The sequence below is a fragment of the Pistacia vera genome, unplaced genomic scaffold (assembly GCF_008641045.1).
Source record: "Pistacia vera cultivar Batoury unplaced genomic scaffold, PisVer_v2 Contig67, whole genome shotgun sequence".
Lineage (NCBI taxonomy): Eukaryota > Viridiplantae > Streptophyta > Magnoliopsida > Sapindales > Anacardiaceae > Pistacia > Pistacia vera.
Window position 1 is genome coordinate 1,437,483 of NW_022196523.1, and position 23,763 is coordinate 1,461,245.

General features: G+C 35.7%; 1 protein-coding gene and 3 pseudogenes across 1 annotated transcript; 1 reads left to right on the plus strand and 3 right to left on the minus strand.

Annotated features, from left to right (window-relative positions):
- Nucleotides 1–2,552: 2,552 nt before the first annotated feature.
- On the minus strand, nt 2,553–6,535 carry LOC116112816 (annotated as a pseudogene).
- A 560-nt stretch (nt 6,536–7,095) lies between these two features.
- On the minus strand, nt 7,096–9,438 carry LOC116112817 (annotated as a pseudogene).
- Nucleotides 9,439–12,178: 2,740 nt separating this feature from the next.
- Nucleotides 12,179–13,243, minus strand: LOC116112818 (annotated as a pseudogene).
- A 1,185-nt stretch (nt 13,244–14,428) lies between these two features.
- Nucleotides 14,429–17,734, plus strand: LOC116112874 (probable sodium/metabolite cotransporter BASS1, chloroplastic). The gene is made up of 7 exons (XM_031399003.1): nt 14,429–15,089; nt 15,888–15,981; nt 16,073–16,106; nt 16,226–16,280; nt 16,657–16,740; nt 16,839–17,126; nt 17,325–17,734. The coding sequence occupies exons 1-7, from the start codon at nt 14,562–14,564 to the stop codon at nt 17,481–17,483; spliced, it is 1,242 nt and encodes a 413-aa protein (XP_031254863.1). The 5' UTR covers nt 14,429–14,561; the 3' UTR covers nt 17,484–17,734.
- The last annotated feature ends 6,029 nt before the right edge of the window (nt 17,735–23,763 follow it).

Consider the following 23,763-nt stretch of genomic DNA (forward strand, 5'->3'; position numbering starts at 1 on the left):
ACTGATAGAGTTGTAGCGCTAACGCTTGATAATGCAACTGCTAACACCGCGACAATATCTTTATTTGAAAAGAAATTGGATCCGCTTGGTGAAGGCAAATTTTATCACCAGAGATGTGCTTGTCACATCATCAATTTGATAGTTAAAGCAGGTTTAGATGCTATACATTCAAAGATGGAGAGGGTGCGTAGAGCTATCGGATTTATCGTCGGCGGTAGCAATAAAAGATGGCAGGAGTACGTCAAATATTGTAAGCAAGAGGACCCACCGGTTCGACCTTTGAAGTTATGTACAGACATGCCTATCCGTTGGAACTCTACCTACTTGATGTTGGAAAAAGCTTTGCCAACCGCGAAACAAATTACAGATTTCGTCAACCGGAAGAACTATCCAGAGGAAGTTGTCAACTATGATGATTGGGCGGTTTGTGAACTTTTTTATTCATTTCTTAAAATTTTTTATGATGCTACTAATACATTAAGTGGTATTTATTATCCAACTACTAATTTAGTGTTAGATATTTTAGTTCAAATTGCTAAAACTTTTGATCAATATAGACATGATAACATTTTTAGTGAAATTGTTTCAAGTATGGAAGAAAAATATAAGAGATATTGGTTAGATATTCCATTCTTATATGGATTAGGCCTTTTTCTAGATCCTAGGTTTAAATTATCCGTAGTTAACGGTGTAATTACTGAGTTAGGCCATTATTTAGGACATGATTATACGTCTTATTTGACTGACTTTAAAAACAAATTGGATAGGCTTTTTTCTTTATATGAGAACAGATACAATGCAAGTAGAAGTGGAAGTGGAAGTGGAAGTGGAACATCTGGGAGAGGCGATCAGGACCTTGATGTAGCCCCCCCTCAATGGTCGACCAAGTGGGCGTATGTGGGACGTAGCGGAAGCTCCAGCTCTAGCTCCAGCTCGTACATACATAGACCAAATGAGATGACTCGCTACCTCCAGGTGGACTTGACCTTTATGACGATGAAGGAGCAACTTGACATGGATATTCTTCAATGGTGGAACCAACAAGAAAGTCAATTCCCCATTATATCCCAAATGGCACGTGACATTTTATCTGTGCCGGTTTCTACAATTGCATCCGAGTCAACATTTTCAACGAGTGGTCGGATTGTTGAAGACAGAAGATGTTCTTTAACCGATGAGATGATTGAAGTGATAACGTGTTTACGGGATTGGACTCATGGAGAAAGAAGACTACAACAGCACCCTGAAGATCCCGAACTACTCGAACTCTTTAGGAATACAGATTTGAATAATGTAACTAGTGTTGACGATGAAATTGAAGATGAATAATTTAATAAAAAAATTATTTAATTGTTTATTTGTGAAGCGTGAATGTGTGAAATGTGAATATTATATTTATGTTAAAAATTAAAATTAACTATTAATTTATTATTTTTTAAAATTAATTAAATTTTTAGAAACTTACTAATCAACCTCTAAAAAATACTAAAAACCCCCTGTAAAATTTCGTTTTGCCCCCAAAATATAAAAAAAAATTGAGGGGGAAAAATAAAATTTTCCAAACCCCATGGGACCGGTCCTGGGCCCATAGGACCAGTCCCGACCAGGCCTAAGGCCTGGTCCGGGTCCTAATTTTTCTCATGGTCCCAGGCCCATGAGAGACTGGTCCCATTTGGGACCAGTCCCAAACGAGCCCAGGCCTGGGCCCGCAAGGGACCGGTCCCTTGCCCAGGTATAATTCCAACCAACATACTCAACATACAATTGGTATGAGCGGGACCCCTGAGTGCGTCAACCGCAACCGTGACGCCGATAGTATGTCCCCTACTCCAAGTCCAGCCTCATCGCAAAAACACACAACAAACAAAATACTCTTCTCATACCAATTCAACCACAACCATGACACCACTCATCATCAAACATTTGCATTCCATGTTTACATCTCCAAAGGGTGTACTGATCCCCACAACAAGTAACAAGCAAAACAATAAACATACGTATAACATATCCAAAATCTTTTCTCTAACCCAAGCAATTTATATCAAATCAAAATACAATACTCCCTCGTAGCATTATACGGCTACAAACAGTCAAAACACTATCAGAATAGGGTGCAGGGGTTACACCCAAGGCTCTGATACCATGTAAAGCAAGGTATTCAGCCGTAGTATTTCGTTCATTGAAGAGTAACAGAGATTTATCCAGAGAGATTCCCATAACTACTCCTACAATTGAGGTGTACATAAACGGAAAATACATGCAGAAAATCAATTAGCAATTAACTGCCCATAATTGTGTTATACGATTCCAAAACTTTAGGGATACCATTGACTGCTCAACATGTTCAAGTCATCTTAACTATGTCCTCCTGAATGGTGATATAATTGCTACTGCTCATTTATAAAAGATAGACCTGATGGCAACATGCAAGGCCTTAATTATTGCAGAACAGATTTGATGGTCTATATATATATATTTTGGTTGAAAAGCTATGGCAATGCGATGCAATTTATTCCAGAACTTATTCGTTTTCAAGGATGATGTCTTGGGCTCGAATTAAGGGGATGTATTCTACACCCCGCCATAGAAAGTGGGTAAGAGACAAATTCGAGTTCCACCATAGAAAGTGAGTAGGACAATGCGTATGAATGTAGCTCTCAGAGCCCTACAAAAGATAGTGAACGACAATTTTTAGTAGATCTTTTGCCTTAACCATTTTATATAAAATTGCGAAAGAATTTGGTCTTAACCAAGATTGTATTCATCTGGCTTTTGCCTAATCCTTGTGCTAATTAGAACATATTTCTCTGAAAACCAAGTCCATATAAGACTTTCTTCATGATACTACTGATCTTATGACTGTTGAAATAAAATTTTTATTTTTCATTTTCTCTGTGGCACAATTTTCTGTGCATTCTTCCATCAAAGCTTCATACAAAATCTTGCACGTTCACACCCCCAAATCAATTAATCCTATCCCTGACGACCATGCTTTATTCTCATGGAATCCAGGTAAGATTTTTCGTGAAGCTCACGAGCAAATAGGCCTTTGAAGTACTCTTCGATTGTCACTCTTCTAAACGATGCAGGTGTTTGTTCAGTGATCAAACTGAATGCAGGGCCTACTTCACCATCATATCTCGGGCTGTAAAACGTTGCAATGGACAGTCTCTCTTGCACAGAGTTTACCGTTGCACGATGCTCAATGCTTCTGTATGCTCCATTGGTTATCATCTGCCATGTAAAGTCCAAAATCAACAGTCAATGGTTACTCATGAATAATGGTAGTGGAGAGATAAAGTATGGAAAGGGGTGGTTATTGTTTAAATAATTAGCAGTAGTGGAAGGTTATGAGTAGACTCACTAACTTTTCTAAATTTTGACTTGATGTAGATGTCTGGAGTGCAGAAATGGGAGAAGGTGGGGTGATTCATCCGAATTTCCCCAAAATGGTCGTTTCCGTAATCCAAGTTAAGGGTAAAGTTGAATGGGATACTTTAAACATGTGGGGCCATGTTGATTTACTTTTCCGTTTTGACTTTCTAAAAGATCTCTCAAAGAAATTATTGCTGTTTTATTTTCCATAAAAATTTTACACAAAAAGTAAGGAAGTTGTTATTTCCAAATTCCAATCATAAAGCCAAAATTAGAGGAATTGACGATAATTAATACCTCCAACATGTCTCCATGTTGACAATAAAGGCATTGGGAGGGGGTGAAACAGGAACCCACTTGCCATTTTATCTGGAGACCTTCAACTCATTGATCTGTAGAAGAATTGTCAAGCCTGTGGCACAAGTGAGGAGTGAGGCCCATAACCTTCTCTGGCTGTGGGACATGGGAGGTAAAGTTCATCCTCATTGATGCTTTCCGTTTTCAAAGAAGTCTCTATTTCATCAGCTTTGATGTTTAAAAACTTTTGCCACTTTCAATAACAGAGATATGGCAAGAGTTCTCAGTTCTAGTGAGTAAACTCCAAGGTTTCTCTACATGGAAAGAAAGTTCATTAGAAGCTCTAATTTTCTCTCTCTTCTGGAAAATAATACTGGACTAAAACTAACTTGAGAGGGAGAGGGAGGTTAGGAAATAATGGGGTTCCTTAGATGGACTGGTGGGTTGTCATGTAGAACATATCACCCCAATCAAGTTTTGTTCCCAGATACAACAAAGGCGTCCAAATCCTCAAGTTCTCCTGGATACGCCAATATTTTTCTTCTCTTCCATTTTGAGATTGAAAAATTCCTGAATCTGTTTCTTACTATCTCTAGAATGCTGAGCTTACTCCATGATTACCAACTGAAGTCATGCAGATAGTGCAGATCAGACAAATATTTTATCGACAGAAATGCAGCGCAGCTTAATTGATTGAGAATCTCTGCAGTCAGTATTTGCTTTAACTTTCTTATTTCTGGCTAATTTGTTAGAATGAAGAAACTAACCTATTGAAATAGCAAAGGAAGAACAATTTGAAGCAATTTGAGTTAACTAAGCTCTACAAGGCAAAATCAGAATTTAACTTTGCGCAAAATATGCGATAATGGTCATCAAACTGTGTCTCTCAAGTAAAACAACTGATCCTTTTTCATACTTGTAGCCTAATTTGACCTGTTTTGATTATATTGACGTATTACATAGTTCTTTCATTCAAGTCTTGCCCAACAAAACAAGAAGAGAAGGATATGAAAAATGGTTTGGCTCCAAGTATTGCTTGATAAGAAGAAATCACATATGAAGCTGTTATGAGAAAAAAAGAAAGTGTTACTATTTGGTTTTTGAGACAGGGGTTTACCGGAGAAACCCCATTCTTGCAAGCAAAGTGGAGCTTGCCAGTTCAGAATCTAATTCTTCAGTAAACAACTTCTGCATGTTAATAACTGGGATCTCTGAGATCAAACCACCATCAGAAATGATGGAAATTCTTGTTCTGGACGTATGTACCGGGGGGGGACAGTTTCCATAGGCTTCTTGGCTAAATCTTGAACACAAGGGGACCAGTAGTGAACCTCCAAGTTGGCCATCTCTTTTTCCAAAAATTAATTTGCTCGACATGTGTAAGCATTGTTGTGAATTGAATTATTCTAGTGGCAATATTTTCAAAATTACCAACAGCTCGTTGAAAGTCTAGTAGGTTTTCTGTGGACTAGTCTCCCTTGGGGAGTTTTAAAAAAAAGTGGAAAATCTTAGTCACGTTTCACTTATAAATGATCAAAATGTTGACAAATGGAAGGCGGCCAATAAATTCTGCAGTCCAAGTTTGATGGCTATTTTGTCTTCTTAATGCTGTGTTTATCATTTCACATAATACAATCTTGCTGACACCTCAGTGTGAAGGGGGTGCATTAATATATCGCGATGGGAAAGGTTCTTGTGAGTACTCCATCACTCCTGTAAAAAGGGGCATATATATATATCTCGCGATGAAAGGTGTATTGTGAAGTCTCACATCGCTCTGGGCTTCGTGTGGGAGATGGGGTGTATATATATATTATTATATATATATATATATATATATATATATATATATATCGTGATGAAGGGTGTGTTGGTGAAGTTACACCGCTCCGTGTGGGAGAAGGGGTATATATATATATGGGGGCATGGAGCTATAGCCCTTACCCAACATGCTGCATTTTAGGCCTGAAGCCCAAAAACAAACTGTGAGACCTTGTAATTCAAAGTTAGATAATATTAGGTTGAGCCATTTATATACATCCTATATTTTACTCTATAGTCCAATTGAAAAATTAATGCAAAATTTAAAAAGAATAATACTACTCTTCATGAATTTGGCCCATAGCTAATAAGTTAGAAACCGATAATAAAAGCATGGGCTTGTGAGCTGGGCTGCCAAAATTCATCCAGCCCAGTCCAAGGTGAGCTTCATGGTGGGCCTAATAAATGAAAAAAGGAACCCAGCCCACAAAAGCAAACAACAAGCACACTGTAGACAGAGAGTGATGGAGACATTGAACCTGAATGGAAGCAGGAGGTTAGGAAACAAATGGGGTTCCTCCAATGGGGTGGTTGGGTAGTCATGAAGAAAATGTCACCCAATCAAGCTTTTGGTCCTCAGACACAACAAAAGCTTGCCCAAATCCCTACTTCTCCAGGATATTTGCCAGTATCTTTTCTTCTCTTCCATATTCAGGTTGAGAAATTCTGAATATCCTTTCTTCACTTTCTCTAGAATTGATGAGCTCACTCCATGATTCAACAACTGAAAATTGACAAAAAAAAAAAAAAAAAAGTCTAAAGATGAATTAACAGAAACTAGCATACACCATAAAAGGAATATTTATTTACCTGGAAGAAACCCCATTCTTTGCAGGCAAAGTGGAGCTTGTTTAATTCAGAATCCATTGATTCTTCAGAACATCAACTTTGCATGTTAATAACTGGATCTCTGAGACAGATCCGCATCAGAAATAATGGAGTCTGTTCTGGACGTATATATCTGGAAGGGACAGTTTCCCTAGGCTTCTTGGCCAATTCTTGAAACACAAGGAACATGTAATGAACCTCCTAGTTTGGCCATCTTTTCTTCCAAAATTTGCTCAACAATTCTACAGAGTTCTTACAATCTCTGAAAGATTTTTATTCAGCGAATCTGCCTACACTTCAAAGTGTTTTTTCTAGAGCAATCCCCACCTTTCTAAATATGTGGTGAAAATCTTTTCGAAACCCACTGCTTGTCTTCTGGGTCTTGTCACAAGTACGATGATCCTTTTCCTTTGGATTTACCTGAAGCTGGCTGGTTTTAGTTTTTAATTAATTCAGTGTCACAAACCTCATCCTTTCTATAGTGTAAACCTGAAAATTAGACTCTAAAATTGCCCACGACTAAGGGTTTGAGAATATATTCAACTAATCAATAAAGGAAGGCCAAAGTTGAAATCAAAATCAGTACACTCAATCATTCAAAATCAACGTAAAATTACAATATGATTTTCAATATAAGATTACAAGCCTTCTTAAAGGTCTCTCTATATACTATGGGTTCACACTGTTTCCAAACAACTCTATCATTTATTGTCACTTTTTCACACTATTTTTAAAGCATTCTTCTTCAAAGATTCTCACTGATTAATCTTGCATTCATCCAAATCCAGTACTATTAATTCTTGTTTCACCATTCTGCTGTATCCTCATGGTATCCAGATAACATTTGTCATGATTCTCACGAGTAAATAGGCCAGTGAGGAATTCGTCAACGTCAGTCTTTAAATAATGCAGGGTTTTTTCAGTGATCAAACTGGGTGCAGGGCCATTCACCATTATATTTGGGTTGTAAAATGTGGCTATGAGAGGTCTTTCTTTATCAGAGTTTACAGTTGCGCGATGCTCATGCTTCTGTATTCCATTGGTAATCATCTGCCATGTAAAATAGATTGGATGGGGATAAGACTAGATATATATGAAAGCAATCTGCTTGCGTTGGAGGAAAACCATCATCCCAATGCCGCGGCAACGGTATTCATACGCCATTGCCATGCAGGGCATCGGACTAGGAGAATACTGGTATTCCTCATACGCAATCTGCCTGTGTCAACGTAAGGATGAGCGCAATGGCGCTGAGGTCCGCCATGGACTTGGCGTCGATGCATAGGGTTTTCCGATAGGATGTTGCATATGGCTCCTTTTTAATTATTATTATATTATTACAAATTATATATATTAATTTATAATCTATTATAATCTTAACAAATATTTTATTAAATATATCAATAATCATATTTATCAAAGACAATATCATATATTTCAAATAATTTATACATTTAAAAGTAATAATAACATTAAAATATTTAATTAATGTTTTGAAACTACAATTTTATTTGATTAGATAATTCTTAATTTAATTTTATTATCTAAATAGGAATTATTAGACGGAATAATAACAAATATTCGTTAATTCATAATAAAAGTAATTATTTAAATTTTAAAACATTACTAAATTAATGTGTTAATAATTAAAAATATTGTCATGCAAGTAGTTATTATGAGTAATATATTACAAATATCATAATTATTAATATAAATATTTAATATAATAATATTGAATTAAGTAATAATATAAAATCACAGTTTTAATTTTAATATATAATATAAATATTTTTCTTGTATAATATATTTTTACTTAATATATATTATATTAACTAATTAGTTAATATATAAATTTATTTACCTATTTAATAAATGATTTAGAATATTATAGTTTAATAGTTTGAAATTATTATTAAATAGTCTTCTCATGAACCTATTCCAATCCAATCCAATCATATCCAGAAAGTCAATCTAATCCAATCCTGCCTCTCAAACTCAACCATAGTGTAAGAAAGCTGAACAATTCTGCATAAGTGAAGGTGCAAGAAAGACGTTTTTTGAATTAAATATACATGTTGAAAAGATTACTGTGATTATTACCTCCAACATGTCTCCAATGTTGACTATGAAGGCATCTGGGAGTGGTGTAATAGGAATCCAGCTGCCATCTTTTTTTATCTGGAGACCTTCAACATCATTGAGTTGCAGGAGAATTGTAAGACCTGTGGAATCAGAATGAGGACGGACACCCAAAACCTTCTCTGCCTCCGGACATGGAGGGTAATAGTTCATTCTCATTGCTTGAAGTCCATTTTCAAAAAAGTCTTATCATTTCTTCACCTTTCATGTTTAAAGCTTTTGCCATTTTTGATGTGAGAGCCCTGGCTATAGTTTTTAATTCCGTGGAGTAAACTTCCAAAGCCTCCCTGCATGAAAATGAAGGTTCAAGTACTATAATATTATTTTTCTTTTTCTTGAAAAATGCATAAGTGCAACACACAAAGAGAAAACCTGAGGGGAAGAGGAAGCTCAGGAAATAAATGGGGTTTCCGCAGATGGGGTGGTTGGGTGATCATTAAGAACATGTCATTCCAATCAAGCTTTTGTTCCTCAGATACAATAAAGGTTTGTCCAAATCCCTCTATTTCTCCCGGAGACTGCCAAAATTTTTTCTTCTCTTCCATTTCGAGATTGAAGAAATCATGAATCCCTTTCTTTACTTTCTCTAGTAACGATGAGGTCACTCCATGATTGACCAACTGAAATCACAGAGAAATAAATGAAATAAAATAATGCATGCATGGCTAAAACTAAAAGCATATGTTATATTTCACTATACTAAAGACATTGTAGTTGCACAAAACCCAAGGAATTTACCTGGAAGAAACCCCACTCTTTGCAAGCAGAATGGAGCTTGACTAATTCAGAATCCATTAATTTTTCAGAAACCAAGTTCTGCATGTCAATAACTAGCATCTCTGAAATCAAAACAGCATCAGAAGTTATGGGTGCATTTTGTTCTGGACGACGAATGTATCTGGAAGGGACAGTCACCATAGGCTTTTTGGCCAATTCCTGAGCACAAGGCACAGGTAGCGAACTTCCTAGTTTTGCCATCTTCAATTTGTTCCACAAATATTTGCCCTAGATAGATCTTATTATACAGATTTCTTCAAAATCTGTCTTATTTGTAAGGGTTGTCTTAATGTGAGTCTTGATAAACGGACAAAATACTTATTATGTAGATGTATTAAAAAACGTTTTTTTTTTTTTCTATTAATAAATAAAGTGTATTTAAATAATTAAAATTTATTTGTCTGTTTATAGTATTAATTAATGTGTATACTAAAAGAAATACTATACATATAACCCAATCCGATCTCACAAATTTTTTCTCACAATTACGAAGTGATAACTCTTAATAGGTTTCGCTTGCTCAACAATGAATCACACCTATCTAATTAAGAATGATCACATAAGTTACAAAAAAAAAAAATTATAATATTGGATTGTGTCCCAAACTACCGATCTTTATTGGTGTACCTAAGGCTATTAATAAAGCTAAAAACATTAGAAGGTTTCCAAGTTCAAATTCATAGAGTATCTTTTCCAATAAAGAATTGATTATACAGCTCTTTCACCTGAACAGTACCAGTGGTGAATATTTTATTTTTGTGTTCATCAATGACAGTAAGGGGTAAGGCACGTAATTGATTTGGATTATCTAGTGAGAATCTTTCAACAGCAATCAGAAAACTCTAAATTAGAAATGGGTTAACATTTTTCGTTGTCAGTGCTCATATATGAATATTCCTTTTCCCTTGGAATAATTGTGTCTGGCTGGTTAGTATTTTATTCTCTTGACTCCCATAACACATTGCCAACTCACATCACGGTAGACCTGCTAAATTAACTACTGGTTTTGTTATGGGATAAGAAACAAAACACATTAGATGTCTTACAAATTGTGAAAGAGATGAAGATTAATTAAATGAGTAAACGACATTTTCCCACCCATAAGTTTCAAAATACTATTTTCCTTACCAGATGTGTATATTTCATTAATATCTAAAATATATTTTATTTTTTTAACCGATTTTCAACAAGTTAACAAGAGCTAGAGTAAAAGAGTTTTCTAGAGTGGAGGATGATGGATCAAATAGTGATAATTGATTGAATACTTGTCGCCAGAATCAATCGAAAATCATCTAAGAACAAAAATCCATAACTTGCGATGATCGACAATCGATAAGAAATTAAATGTCAGAGTAAAAAAAAAATGTATAGAGAAGAGATCAAAGGTTCAAATGATGGTAACAAATAATTTTTATTATGGTTGTCAAATCGCGTATCGTATCGTGTATCGTGTATCATATCGTATCGTAGAATACACCTTTTAAAAAAAATAAATTAATTAATAAAAATTTTCTAGAGATTAATATCATTCCAAAGATTAATTAAAGAATTTTTTGGTATTATTGGCTTTAAATTATGGTATTATGTAATCAAAATTAATCACAAAATTAAGAATCTATATCATTTATTCTCAACCATTAATATTATTTCCAAGATCAATGTCAATATTTATATCTCCACTTGTATTATTATTATCATGCAAAAGGGCAACACATGTTCCTCTTCACTTTCTCCATGCAAAATAAGTAAATTTGGACAGGTTTTAGTGAACTGGGTTGGGTGACCCGGATCCAACCTGAATTGTTTTTGGGTCTTTAGCCCAAATTAATAAAGCCGTATCTATTTGTATCGATATTTTTAAAGATACGAATGGATATGTATTGTATCGTAAGATACATATCAATGTATCGAAAAGTTTAGGATACACCCTCTGATACGTATTATTAGAGACCTGTATCGAATCGTATCATATGATACGTATTACGTATTGTAAGATACTAATAACCATTAGAATTGGTTTTAAATAGTAGTAAAATACTAATTTTAGTGAAAAAATAGTATTTTAAAACTAGTATCATTAAAGCAAACTTTGGGTGGGAAAAAATCGTTTACTCTCATTAAATACCTTATTCCTCATAAACTGTACAACGGGCTTAACGCCTGAAGCAAACAAAATTTGATAGTGTTCTTAGGCCCGAAGAAATCAAATATTTTGATAGTAGGCATAGGTTTTGATAACGGGCTGAGTGTTTAGTTGATATAAGAGCAAGCCCAACAAAAGTGTCCCACCGCATCCCAACTTTGATTCTGAATTCTACAGAACTTATTTGGAGTTTGGAAACCAAGTAAGACAGAGGCCAACTCAATTAGTAGATCTACTACGCTACATCTTAACCATCCATTTATAAGGGATCCCATGCCCTAACTGGGCAAGGCCTACCTTCTCATGTTCACATACGACGGGTCTCGTCAGGAAATAACCAATCTAAATTAAAGTTCGATTTTTTAATGATTGAGCTTTATTCTCATTACACACTTCTCAAGTTCTCATAAAATGGAAGGGAACTATAGTTGCTTAAAATGCTTGAATGGCATGATTAGACCCCAAAATTCCAGTAAGCTGAAATTCGCATTTTGTGGTAATTGGGAGTATTTGGATTAGTTAATACACACCCTAACTAATCTCTAGGATTTATTAAACACTTTACAAATCTCAAAGACTGTTATTATGGTTGATGATCCACGAAAAAAAATATGACAGAAGTTATAATCCATGTTACAATCACAGTACAAATAAAAAAAAACTCTAAGAAAGAGCCACTAAATTTACTCAACAAGAAATAGAATCAGCAGAACTTTCACATCAAATAACGATAAATTAAATAAACTTCTAAGCTATCAAACCTAAACTTTAAGCAAAACCATCATATAAATGTTAACGTCAGAATCGCAATTTTGATACAGGAAAAAACCCGTGTTTCAAGTTACTCATTCTTGCCAAAATCTTGAATTTTCCTGTGTTGTTTGCTGCATAGAGAACAAAAAGCACACCAACAAATCATTAACACATAAATTGTAAGTCGATATCCGAAAAGAACAAAGAATTATGTTTGATATATAATTTTACCTTCTTCCATGCTCGGTATGGTCTTTGCAGAACCGGCAACAACACCTCCTTTCTTCCCTTCCTTATACTCAATACAAAGATCTTCCTTCAATCACACAGTGACATGGAACCACAGAGGACATTCGGCTCAGAAAACTCAATTGCACATCCTCTTTTACTCCAACAAACGTAACATTTCTTCTCCTCCTTGCCTTTGGCACTTTAGAACAATCAATCCCTTCTCTTCCTCTGGATCCTCGAAGAAAACTTCGGGAACCAACACCGCGCACACGACATGCGCCCATGAGCCATCATTAGTTGGCTTTATGGCACCATCCTTCACCGGACACAAACAGCAAGAAAATTGAGAACTTTTCACTTTACTTGCCAAACATTGAGCACAAACCAATCGCCTTGCCGGATATTTTTCACCAAGGATTGCCATAACAAGTGGTGTGCACCATCAAATCGCACCATCACATAACACATGGGATCTTTTGAATCCCCATCTGTGCTTTGACATATTGCACACACTATCCCATCGTCATCGTCTTGTTCTGCACAAACAACCTCTTCATCTTCTGAACCTTTGCTTTCAAGATAGAGTTGGACTCTTCTTTGTTTCAGCTTTTTCATTGAAACACGGCTTCCACTAACATTAAGATCAAGACTCAATGAAGGCGAATCGGATACAAATCCGGTTGAAGAGCCCACACCCTTTTCTTAGCTGGCAAACATACGTTGTTGTCGAAACAGGTAACTCAGGTTCACATTGAAATTGGGATAATTTCTCTTCTTAGCCGGAAGAAAGAACGTTGGTTCTTGATTTTGCTGCTCTTCTCGTTGTTGCATAAGCCGGAATCTTTTCAAAGGGGGCAAAGCTTCAAAATTGGTATCCATTTGGTGGTGGAGAAATGAAAGAAAGCTTCAGGATTTTCTGGAAAAGTAAAGTTGGATCTGGTGGAACTTAGGATAGTTTAGACTTTAGAGTTAAAAACTTAAAATTGAAGAGAGAAATAGTGCGGATTGTTAAGAAATCTTCTGGGGATTTAAGTTAAGGTTTTGAGTTTGGTTTTGGTGTTGGCGCCAATCTGAAACTCGAAACGACTTTGTTTGGAAAGTTTGAGTTTTGTGGGTTACTGAAATCGAGCCCGCCAAAATTTGGATTCAGGGGTTTGGACTCCTCTGTTTGGCGGGTCGCAGATTACAAAACAAAATGTCTCAATGGCTTTAAATAATCAATTTATTTTATAATTTATTTATTTGGATATTATTGTTGTACTTACAGTTGGTTTGTTTCTATAAAAAAAAAAAAAAATTAATTCTATATGTCAATAGTGAGTTTCAGTTAGAAGATTAATAATTTATAATCATAATATATTTCTAAGTTAATATAATTAGTACGTTAAATAATTAATTAATTATTAAGGGCTCACTATGATGCCAGCAACTCAATCAGATCTTGATCAGTCTTGGGTATACTGAAATACAGGACATTATTCTATTTATTAATTCAATGATTGTTAAAGATCCATAGTTACTGGATCTGCTGAATAAAAAAAATCTATTATAAACTAATTTTTAAAATTTTAAGTAATTATGTTAAAGTATTTATAAGTGATTGATAAATAGTTGATGTATTTAATAAAACATGATTTATAAATATATAACTAAAAAGATATTATATTAAATAATATATATTATAAAATTTTAAAATTAAATAGAAATAATGTGATATTATAATTGATCAAACTAACTTATATAAATAAAAAGAAGATGTATCTAAATCAACTTATAAAATCAAAAAAGTTATATAAATAAAAAGAAGATGTATCTAAATCAACTTATAAAATCAAAAAAGTTATAAGGAAACGTTCATTAAGTTTAGAGAGTTAGTTATACCATCTTATAAGCTTTGAGAAACCCCCAACAAAAATGGTCTCCGAACTTAGAACTTTGATGCCTTAAAATACACTTCAATATTGCAGCAGCAGATTTTGAAACACGAAGCTGAAAATTTCACAGCAACATTTAGTTTTTTTTTTTATTTTAATTAAATATTTTTTTTTTCCTTTTTCTAATCTCCAGTCAAATTTACTTGAGACACAAACTGATATCATCTAGACTCCGACAGAACATTCATCAAGTTCAGCCCTATGATATTGATGAGTAACAGTCCACCCAACACAGTCTAGTGTGTCAACACTCAACAAGAGAAATGTTGTGCTCAATTTCATTCCCCAAACAAAAACTCCATTTTCAACTAAACAACACACACATTTCAAACCACCCTCCAACAATTAAACGACAACAACTCCCTTCAATTTCTTGTGTCCGATCCTCAAATCAACTCATTCTCACATCCCAGTTAAGCAGTTCCACTTGGAACGCACCAACTTCTCTAACTCTCCAATCAAAACCCACTAATTTTTCGCCCAAAACATTTGCCCCTCTTCGTTGTGACATCTCGTCGAACAGTTATGAAACAAACAACAACCGCAGTTTTCGGGACTGGATTGAGTTGATCGGTGAAGCAATATCCACTGCATTTCCGATATGGGTATCTTTGGGTTGCTTGTTGGGTTTGGTGAAGCCAAGTTCCTTCAACTGGATCACGCCAAAATGGACCATTTTTGGTATCACTCTCACCATGCTTGGTATGGGCATGACTCTCACTCTTGATGACCTACGTGGCGCTTTTTCCATGCCCAAGGAGATTATTTCTGGCTTTCTGCTTCAGTACTCGGTCTGTGTTTCGTTTCTTTATTATCCCATCAAGTATATACATGTTTGATTCAAATCCAAAATGCTTGGTATTTGTTTGGCTACAAACTTCGGTTACATATTATAAAAGGGTGATATGCTTACTGTTGTTATTAATTAGTGCAGTTAAATGTGTATTTTTCAATCCAATGATGTAGAACTTTTAATTGATTTTTAGGTTGATTTATATATATTTTAACAAGAAACTGTTCAATAACAATAATAAATAAATGAATAGATAAACTCTTTTATTGCAGATATATACATTCTGGGACATACTTACTTTCCAAGGCAAAATACTTAGCGATTCTATGCAAATGTTTATTGAATTTGTAAAATTGTTAAGGGTGGTGGTTAAAGTTAAGACATATTCAACAACGATGAGATTTATGTTCAGGAGAGTCTATAAGATAGATTCATTGAGAATCTAATGATGCTTTTTTACCCTTAGCAATGTCATTCACGTGCTCAAATCTTAATAATCAAGTTGAGGATTCAGTTACTCCTCCTCTCACAATCCTTTGCTCTTTACTTATAAATTTACCATTATTTTTTTCTTATTTCTCTCTTTTTCTCTGGTGAGTTGGTTTCCTGTAGCTTCATTGACCCTTTTGACATTTTAAACCATTGTAAGGGCAAAGAAAAATTGTATAAAATAGTGCTGCAGTGTCCTGAAGCAATAGTGCCTCAATTTGCAGACGAAAGATGTTCAATTTTAGCCTATGTCAGTATGACCTAGAGTACTTGTACTAAATTAGAAGAGCATGGGTGATTGGTGCAGGTGATGCCAATATCAGGGTTTCTTGTGAGCAAGCTCTTAAATCTGCCATCGCATTTTGCAGCTGGTTTAATTTTGGTTGGTTGCTGCCCTGGTGGTAATTATGTCTGTTAGTCTTGGCGTATTGAGATATTGCTCATTCCATGTTTAACCTCATTTTTGATAGTTTGTTTATACCATGGTTTCAGGTACAGCAAGTAACATTGTCACTTATATTGCACGGTCTGTGACTTCACATAACAAAATTCTTGCTTTCTCTTTTGTTGTTATGTCTGCCTAAGGCAGAAGATCTGATGGCCTTTGCCTAAGGCAGAAGATCTGATGGCCTTTCTGTTTTCCAGTGGTAATGTGGCACTTTCAGTGTTGATGACAGCAGCGAGCACCCTATCAGCTGTGGTGGGTAAACTCTTGCTGCTTCCTTCCCTACTGCTTTTTTCCTTGAAACTGGTGTTTAGGTGGTGCTATTTTATTTTGTATTGATGTAGATGCAACGTCTGGTGTAAATTTAGTTCTCTTTCATCTTTCCAACAGATTATCTACCAACATCTCCTTTTTATGTTTTGTTTTGATTTCCTTCTATTTTCTAGTTAAAAAGTTGTGAGAACAGAAGGTTCTTTTCTCTTGAAATACCTGCCTTTTAGCATTTGACTGCACAAATATTTTATTCCATTTTCTCGTTTTCAAAGAAATTATATTTCAGAAACTAATGTGTCCAGGCACTTTTCCCCTTAACGATATCCACTAAAACTTGTTATTCCATTCCATCTTTCAGGTGATGACCCCTTTTCTCACAGCTAAACTTGCTGGACAATATGTTGCGGTAGATGCAGCAGGGTTATTAATGTCCACATTGCAGGTAAGGTCTCTTGCCGCTGTCTCATTGCTTAAAAATTGTTAATTGCTGTTGTTTTTCTACTATTCCTGCTGCTATTTCTCATTGTGTTATGACCATAGGTTGTTCTTCTTCCTGTACTGGCTGGTGCATTTCTAAACCAGTATTTCCCAAGCCTGGTTAAGTTTGTCTCTCCTTTGATGCCACCCATTGCTGTGGGAACTGTTGCTCTACTGTGTGGGAATGCAATTGCCCAGAGTGCTTCTGCAATTCTAATGTCTGGTCAACAAGTGGTTTTTGCTGCGTTTCTTCTTCATGCATCTGGATTTTTCTTTGGTTATGTACTTGCAAGGATGCTTGGGATTGATGTAGCATCTTCAAGGACCATCTCTATTGAGGTTGGTATGCAGGTAATAATTATTATGAAATTTTCAATTTCTAAGATAAGAGCAGCTCCTTCTTGTTTCAACTAATACTTAGGAGATGTTTGTTATTTTATTTTTGTATTAACCAGATGGAAATATTTTGTATAGGAGCGGCTGCTATTATTTATTTTTTTGTTGCCAGTATCATCACCTACATTCATATTAATCCATTAAATGTTTCAGAACTCGGTGCTTGGAGTTGTTCTTGCCACTCAACACTTTGGAAACCCTCTCACCGCAGTACCATGTGCAGTTTCCAGTGTCTGTCACTCAGTCTTTGGAAGCGTCTTAGCAGGATTTTGGAGACGCAGTGCACCCTCACCCAAGCAAATGCAAGATTGAAATCACATATTAAAATTTTATATAACCTTTAAATAACTCTCGAATCATTTCCCTTCCGTTCTGGTATTTGAAATGTATAATTAGTCATGTGGTGATTTCCCCGAACATGAACATCTGAGGTGGATGCATTGTCATTCTTCATTTGTAGAGGTAATGTACGGACATCTTACCTCTACAAATGGGGTGTGTTTGTTTTATTATTTTAGATATGATTTTTGAAATAGTATTGGGGAGTTTTGTTGGGTTATTATTACGAGAATAAGATTTGAATAACATGTGTTTGGTAGAGTATTTTGATTTTGTTATTTGTGTTGAATAAATTGTTGAATATTTATTTAGTATATTTTTTATAAATGATTTATTAATACAATATTTTTGTGCATTTTGCTAAAATAATTTATTATTATAATCTAAACATTTATCAATTTACATTTTAATAATATTAAACATTTGATTGGTAATTCCATAATCACTAAATTAAAAAAAAAATCTCATATTAATTCCAAATATCGATTCAACTATTTAAAAACATCACATTAATACATATATGATAAAACTACTAATTATCAACTCTTAGAATTGTTTGTACACATATATTTTATTAACAATTACGACATGGTCATGTGTGCTGCCCACAGTTCAGTCATTATGTTATCCCGTACAATTGTCATGTCATCTATAATACCTTGTTGCGGTTGACTCGATCCCTCTCCATTTTCGCCATCTTCTGCCTCGTTTTGGCCATCAAAATATACTTGCTCATTACCCATATTTTCAATATACCGTTGGAAGATAGGGTCCCCCATATTGTATATTCTGATAAAATTATGAAGTACATAACATGCCATAACAGTCTTCCCTTGTTTGTCCATCGGGCAATTGTTCATTCCATTGAGAATACGGAACCTTTTTTTTTTAAACACCAAAGGTTCTCTCGACAACATTGTGGAGTGATGCATGTCTGTAGTTAAACAACTCTTGTGGCCCCCTCCGATTACAGCGGTGATCATGAATATGGTAAGCCACTCACCTATGAGGGGCGAGGAACCCCTCTCTATTTGGATAACCCGCATCAACCAAATAGTATTTTCCTGTAATAAAATCACACATGTTATTTGAATTCTAGGGCCTCAAAAGTGGAGCCAATACGCTATAATACGTAAAAAAGATACTTATACCCGGTGGAGGATGTGGGAATCTAGAATTAGAATCATCAAAAACTGAATGTAAAACTCTTGAATCATGCGTATATCCTTCCCACCCAGTGACAACATAACTGAACATCATTCTAAAGTCGCATACAACCATTACATTCTGTGACAACGTTCCTTTGCCATTCCAGTACCTATCGCCAAACTCCTATGAAACCGAAGAGTACACATGTGTGCCATCAATAGCTCCAATACAGTTCGATCATCAAAATTGAATTTTAGTAATGTTAACCAACTATCAACATTAATAACACAATGAACTTAACTACCCACTAATATAAAACATAATGAAGAAGTACCTTAAAGAAAGGGTAATATTTTCAGTTGGACGATATTTCCAGTGGAACATATCACTAAAGTCAGGTGGCCTGATAAACTCTGTCTTCAATTCACATATCGCCTCGCAAACTTTGCCAACATATCTAGAGATCGTCTCATCCGAATGTTGGAAATCCTCCATCATTGTTTTGATTGTCTCATTTTTACCAGCAATTGTCAAAAATATCATGACTTGTTCTTCAATACTCATCCTCCTGGTTGATCATAATTTCCCTTGTTGTGCCAAAATGTAACATAAGTTTATAAAACAGTCTTTGTCCATGCGACACTTGTCAAAGATTCTATCATCATGACCATTGAGTACTTCCAACATGTAATCATGACCAGTTAATACGGATATATGTCGTAAGTGACGCCTATCTATTTCCAGCGTACAGTGCAACAGTTATATCTGTCAGTATTTCTTCTTCGTCATTTGCAATACGTTGTCTTCTTCCTGGACGCCTAGACAATGCCATTTAAACTTGTACATTTGTAAAACATTGATCAACATTTAACAGTTATTGTAGTACTTAGCAAAATATAGCAGTCAACTTTTAATTCTAAATACAATCCCAAACTCATATGAAACATGTTATCTCACATAAAACAATAGCACAATGAATAAGTTCATATAGTAGCAGACATTTAGGTACATTTTTCAAATCAAGGTGCTAAAAAAAGTTTGGGTTAGCCGTAAAAGGAATAACTGCCCACTGGCACATACAAAACTATAGGCAAACACCTAAGACATACAAGGTCATCTACAAATTGCGAAAGTTGTTATAAATCCAATTAGCCTTTTCCTTGGGTGGGAGTTTTACGAATACCTCCCGCCACCCTGGATTTTGATATAAGTACTTGACAATCGGCATGTAAAACTCTGTGGGTACTTGCATGGCCTTCAAGATGTCAATACAATGGCTCATGGAAAATGGATCAGATGGAACACTGTTGTTCTCTTCGTTTCCCTCATCTCCACTGCGATTGCTAGCCCTCGATCCCATACTCCTCTCCACAAGCACTTCCATCAATCTACCAATGACATCCACAAGCGCCTGTCCTAGGCTGCCTTCTCTTCCTCCTATTTCTTGGTCTTGCATGACCAGATGTGTTTGACCCTTTTTCCCTTGTCGTCCGATCCAGATCAGGTTTGAAGTCACTATCATCAATGTCAACAGGTCCTTGATTGGAAGAAGTGCAGTTCTCCACCGGTTGAGACGTAGATGTGTACGCATATCTCCATGCGGTAGTTTGCTTCTCAAATACGACTTCATAAAGCTCCTTGTGAGGAAGTCCCTCATGGAAGAATTGCTGTGCCTGTGGGTTTTGCTGGTAATGAAAAATAAACATATATTAATATCTGTCAATCCCAAAAAAAATCATAAAAGTACGGTGTCGTAGATTAATATGAATTAAAATTTTTGAAATTTACCTTGATATATTCTTGTCAAACCTGTATGGGACACGTTGGAGTTTGCGACTCATGATCCCAACCAAAGCCTGTGTGTTGAAACAATTTTCGCCATGCTTGATATACTTTTCTCAGGCGAAAGTACTTAGAGGCTAGTTGTGTCACGTTGAGTCTCCTCCCAGCCAATGATGATAAGTCATCCAACATATCCTGGTAATCTATTGTTTTCATTGAAGTACTGTGGGAAGTTTTCACCCGCTCAGACAACAGGACAAGAAATTTGTTGGTCATCTCGGCAGACCAGTTCACATTATGACTCATCTAATAACAATACGGTGAGAACGACAATCAAGATTGGAACACCATAATAATCAGCAAACACGTTACCAACACACATACGCACATTTAAACCTCATAAACTAAACACAGATAAATCGTTACCTCGTTTGATCCAACACTACTTGAAGCTGTCAATGCAGGGGAAGATACTGGCAGTGTTGACCAACAAGGTGTATGACAAACTCCAAGTCTGGAAATACATCGAAACTTCCTCTTCTGCTGAAAGTAGTAATTGATCCTACGACGGCGAGCCAAATTATAATGATTTTTGTTCATATGATCGTAATTTGTTGTTACGATCAAATAACGATACAGAATCTACCCACAATTTCCAGTAACCATGGTTAATTAACTGTAGTTGACAGTAACTATAGTAACCAATTCAACTAACTAAACTAATTACTCCTAACCATATACAACCATATTAACTACAACCTAACCAACTGCGAAAAAACACAAACAACTAATGAAATTCATACACTGCATTGAGTACAAGTAAAACATAATCAAATGTAATACAAATTCAAAATAAAACAAATATAAACTAAACCCAAAACAAATGCATAATAAAACAAATATTAAGCTAATATTTCACAAATGCATCCTAAAACATAAACCAAATCATTCAGATCTGCCAGTGTGGGGTTGGAGGAAGGTGGTCGACGGTGGGTTACCTTAATAAATCATTCGGATCTGTTGGTGTGGGGTTGGAGGAGGGTGGTCGACGATGGGTTAATGCAGTAGTTAACGTCGTTGCTACTTAAAGAATGTGGTAGCCTCGGGTTAGATGACCTCTTGCCGATAATGGTGTTGGATCTGGTCTCCTATGCGCCGGTGGTGGCGCTCGATCGTGGTGTGCTTGGGTTGGAGAAGAAAACGTTCCTTTTGCTGGTAGATCTGCAGTCCTGTCAATGCCGGAGGTGGTGCTCAAACGTGGTGGCGATCGAAGGTGGTTGGAGAAGAAATGATTTGCTTTCAATCTGTCGAGGTTGGAAGTGGGATGTTTTGCTGTTGTCCTCTTCCGCTGGTGGCTTTTTTTTTTTTTTTTTTTTTTTTTTTTTTTTTTTTTTTTTTTGCTAATATCTTGGTAGGAGAAGTTTCAAGTTCTTTGGTGTTGAGTTTGAATGCAGGTGGAAGATGGTCTACCTTTGGTTGTAATGTGAAGATGGTCACTTTGGGGATGACGATCTGGATTTCCTAACGCCGGTGGTGGTATGAAGTTATGGGTGGGTTTCTGAATGTGTTGAAATGTGTTAGCGTGGTGGGTTTTTGAATGCTTCGACTATGTTACCGTGGTGAAGGAAGAAGAAGAAGAAAAATAGGAAGAGATAGGTTTATGAATGCCTTCAATTGTGTTACCGTGGTGAAGGAAAAAGAAGAAGAAAATAAGAGAAGAGATGAATTATGAATACCTTCAACTGTGGTTACTGTGGAGAAGGAAGAAGAGGAGAAGGAGAAAATAAAGAAGAGATGGGTTTTTGAATGCCTTCAACTGTGTTACCGTGGTGAAGGAAGAAAAAAAAAGAAATAAAGAAGAGATGGGTTTTTGAATGCCTTCAACTGTGTTACCGTGGTGAAGGAAGAAAGAAGAAATAGGAAGAAAGAAGAAAAAGAAAAGGAAGAAGAGGAAAAGGAGAGAGAAAGAGAAGGAAGAAAGAGAGATAAAAGACGAGAGAAGAGAAAGAAGGAAAATATAAGAAAGCAGAAGGAAAGAGGAAAAGAGAGAAAAGAGGGAAGAGAAGCAGAAAGGGAAGAAAGAGATAAAGAGGAGGAACGAGAAAATAGAACAAACGAAGGGGGAAAATTAGAAAAGAAGACAGAAGAAAAGAAGGAAGTAAGAGAGAAGAGAAGGGAACAAAAAAGGAAAAGGAAGAGACAAAAGAAAGAAGAAAGAGGGAAAAAGGAAGAAGAGAAGAAGAAGAGAAAGAGAAAGAAAGAAGAGAAGGAGGAAGAAGGAGGAAAGAAGAAAAAGGGGAGGACAAAAGAATGAGAAGAGAAAAAAGGAAAAGGAAGAAAAGAAGAAGAAGAGATCAAGAAAGAAGAGTGGAAGAAAAGCGATCGAAAAGAAAAGAGGGAAAAAAGAGGAAACGGGGAAACATAGACATGAAGACAGATAAGAAAAGGAAGGGAAAGAAAAAGAGGATGAGAAAAATAGGAAAAAAAGGAGAAGGGAAGGAGGGAAAAGAGAAGGGAAAATAGAAGCAGAAGGTGAAACAGAAGAGAGAAAGAAGAGAGAAAAAAGAAAGAAGGAAAAAGAAGAAGGAAAGGAAAAGAAGAAGAAGAGAAAAAGAAAAGAAAAGAAAAAAGAGAAAAGAAGAAAGAAGAAAAATAGAAGAAAGGAAAGAACAATAGGAGAGGAGAAGAGAAAAGAAGAAGGGAGAAGAGAGATGAGAGAAGCGAAAGAAGAAGAAGAAAATAAGACAGAAGAGAAGAAAAGATAAGAGGGAAGAAGAAAAAGAAAGAAAAGAAAAGAGAAAAGAAAGCAAAAGAAAGCGAAAAGAAAACCGGAGGAAAAAGAGAAAAAAAGAAGAGAAAGAGAAGAAAGAGAAAGAAGAGAGGGAAAGAGAAAAGAAAGAGAAAGGGAGGAAAAGAGAAGAAGGAGAAACGAAAAGAAAGAGGAAGAAAAAAGAAGAAAGAAAGGATAAGAAGAGAAGAATGAAGAAGATGAGAGGAAGAAGGAGGAAAAGAAAAGAGAAAAGAAAAGAAGAAGGAGAGGGGGAGAAGTTAAGAAGGAGAAGAGAAAAAGAGAAGAAAAGGACGGGAGAAGAGGAGGGAAAGAGTGGAACGAAGAAAGAACAAAGAAGGAACGAAGGAGAAAGAAGAGAAGAAGAAAAGAAGAAAGAACAATAGGAAGGAGGAAAAGAAGCGGAGAGGAGAAGGAAAGAAAGAAAATAAAGAAGAGATGAGTTTTTGAATGCCTTCAACTGTGTTATTGTGGTGAAGGAAGAAGAAGAAGAAAATAAAGAAGAGATGGGTTTTTGAATGCCTTCAACTGTGT

What these genes read in the sequence shown, in the direction of transcription:
- LOC116112874 (XM_031399003.1), top strand. Translation starts at nt 14,562, where the DNA reads ATGTTGTGCTCAATTTCATTCCCCAAACAAAAACTCCATTTTCAACTA. An exon ending in CGAGCACCCTATCAGCTGTG is followed by an intron (nt 16,281 to 16,656) that starts GTGGGTAAACTC and finishes TCCATCTTTCAG; the next exon opens with GTGATGACCCCTTTTCTCAC. An exon ending in CTATTGAGGTTGGTATGCAG is followed by an intron (nt 17,127 to 17,324) that starts GTAATAATTATT and finishes TAAATGTTTCAG; the next exon opens with AACTCGGTGCTTGGAGTTGT.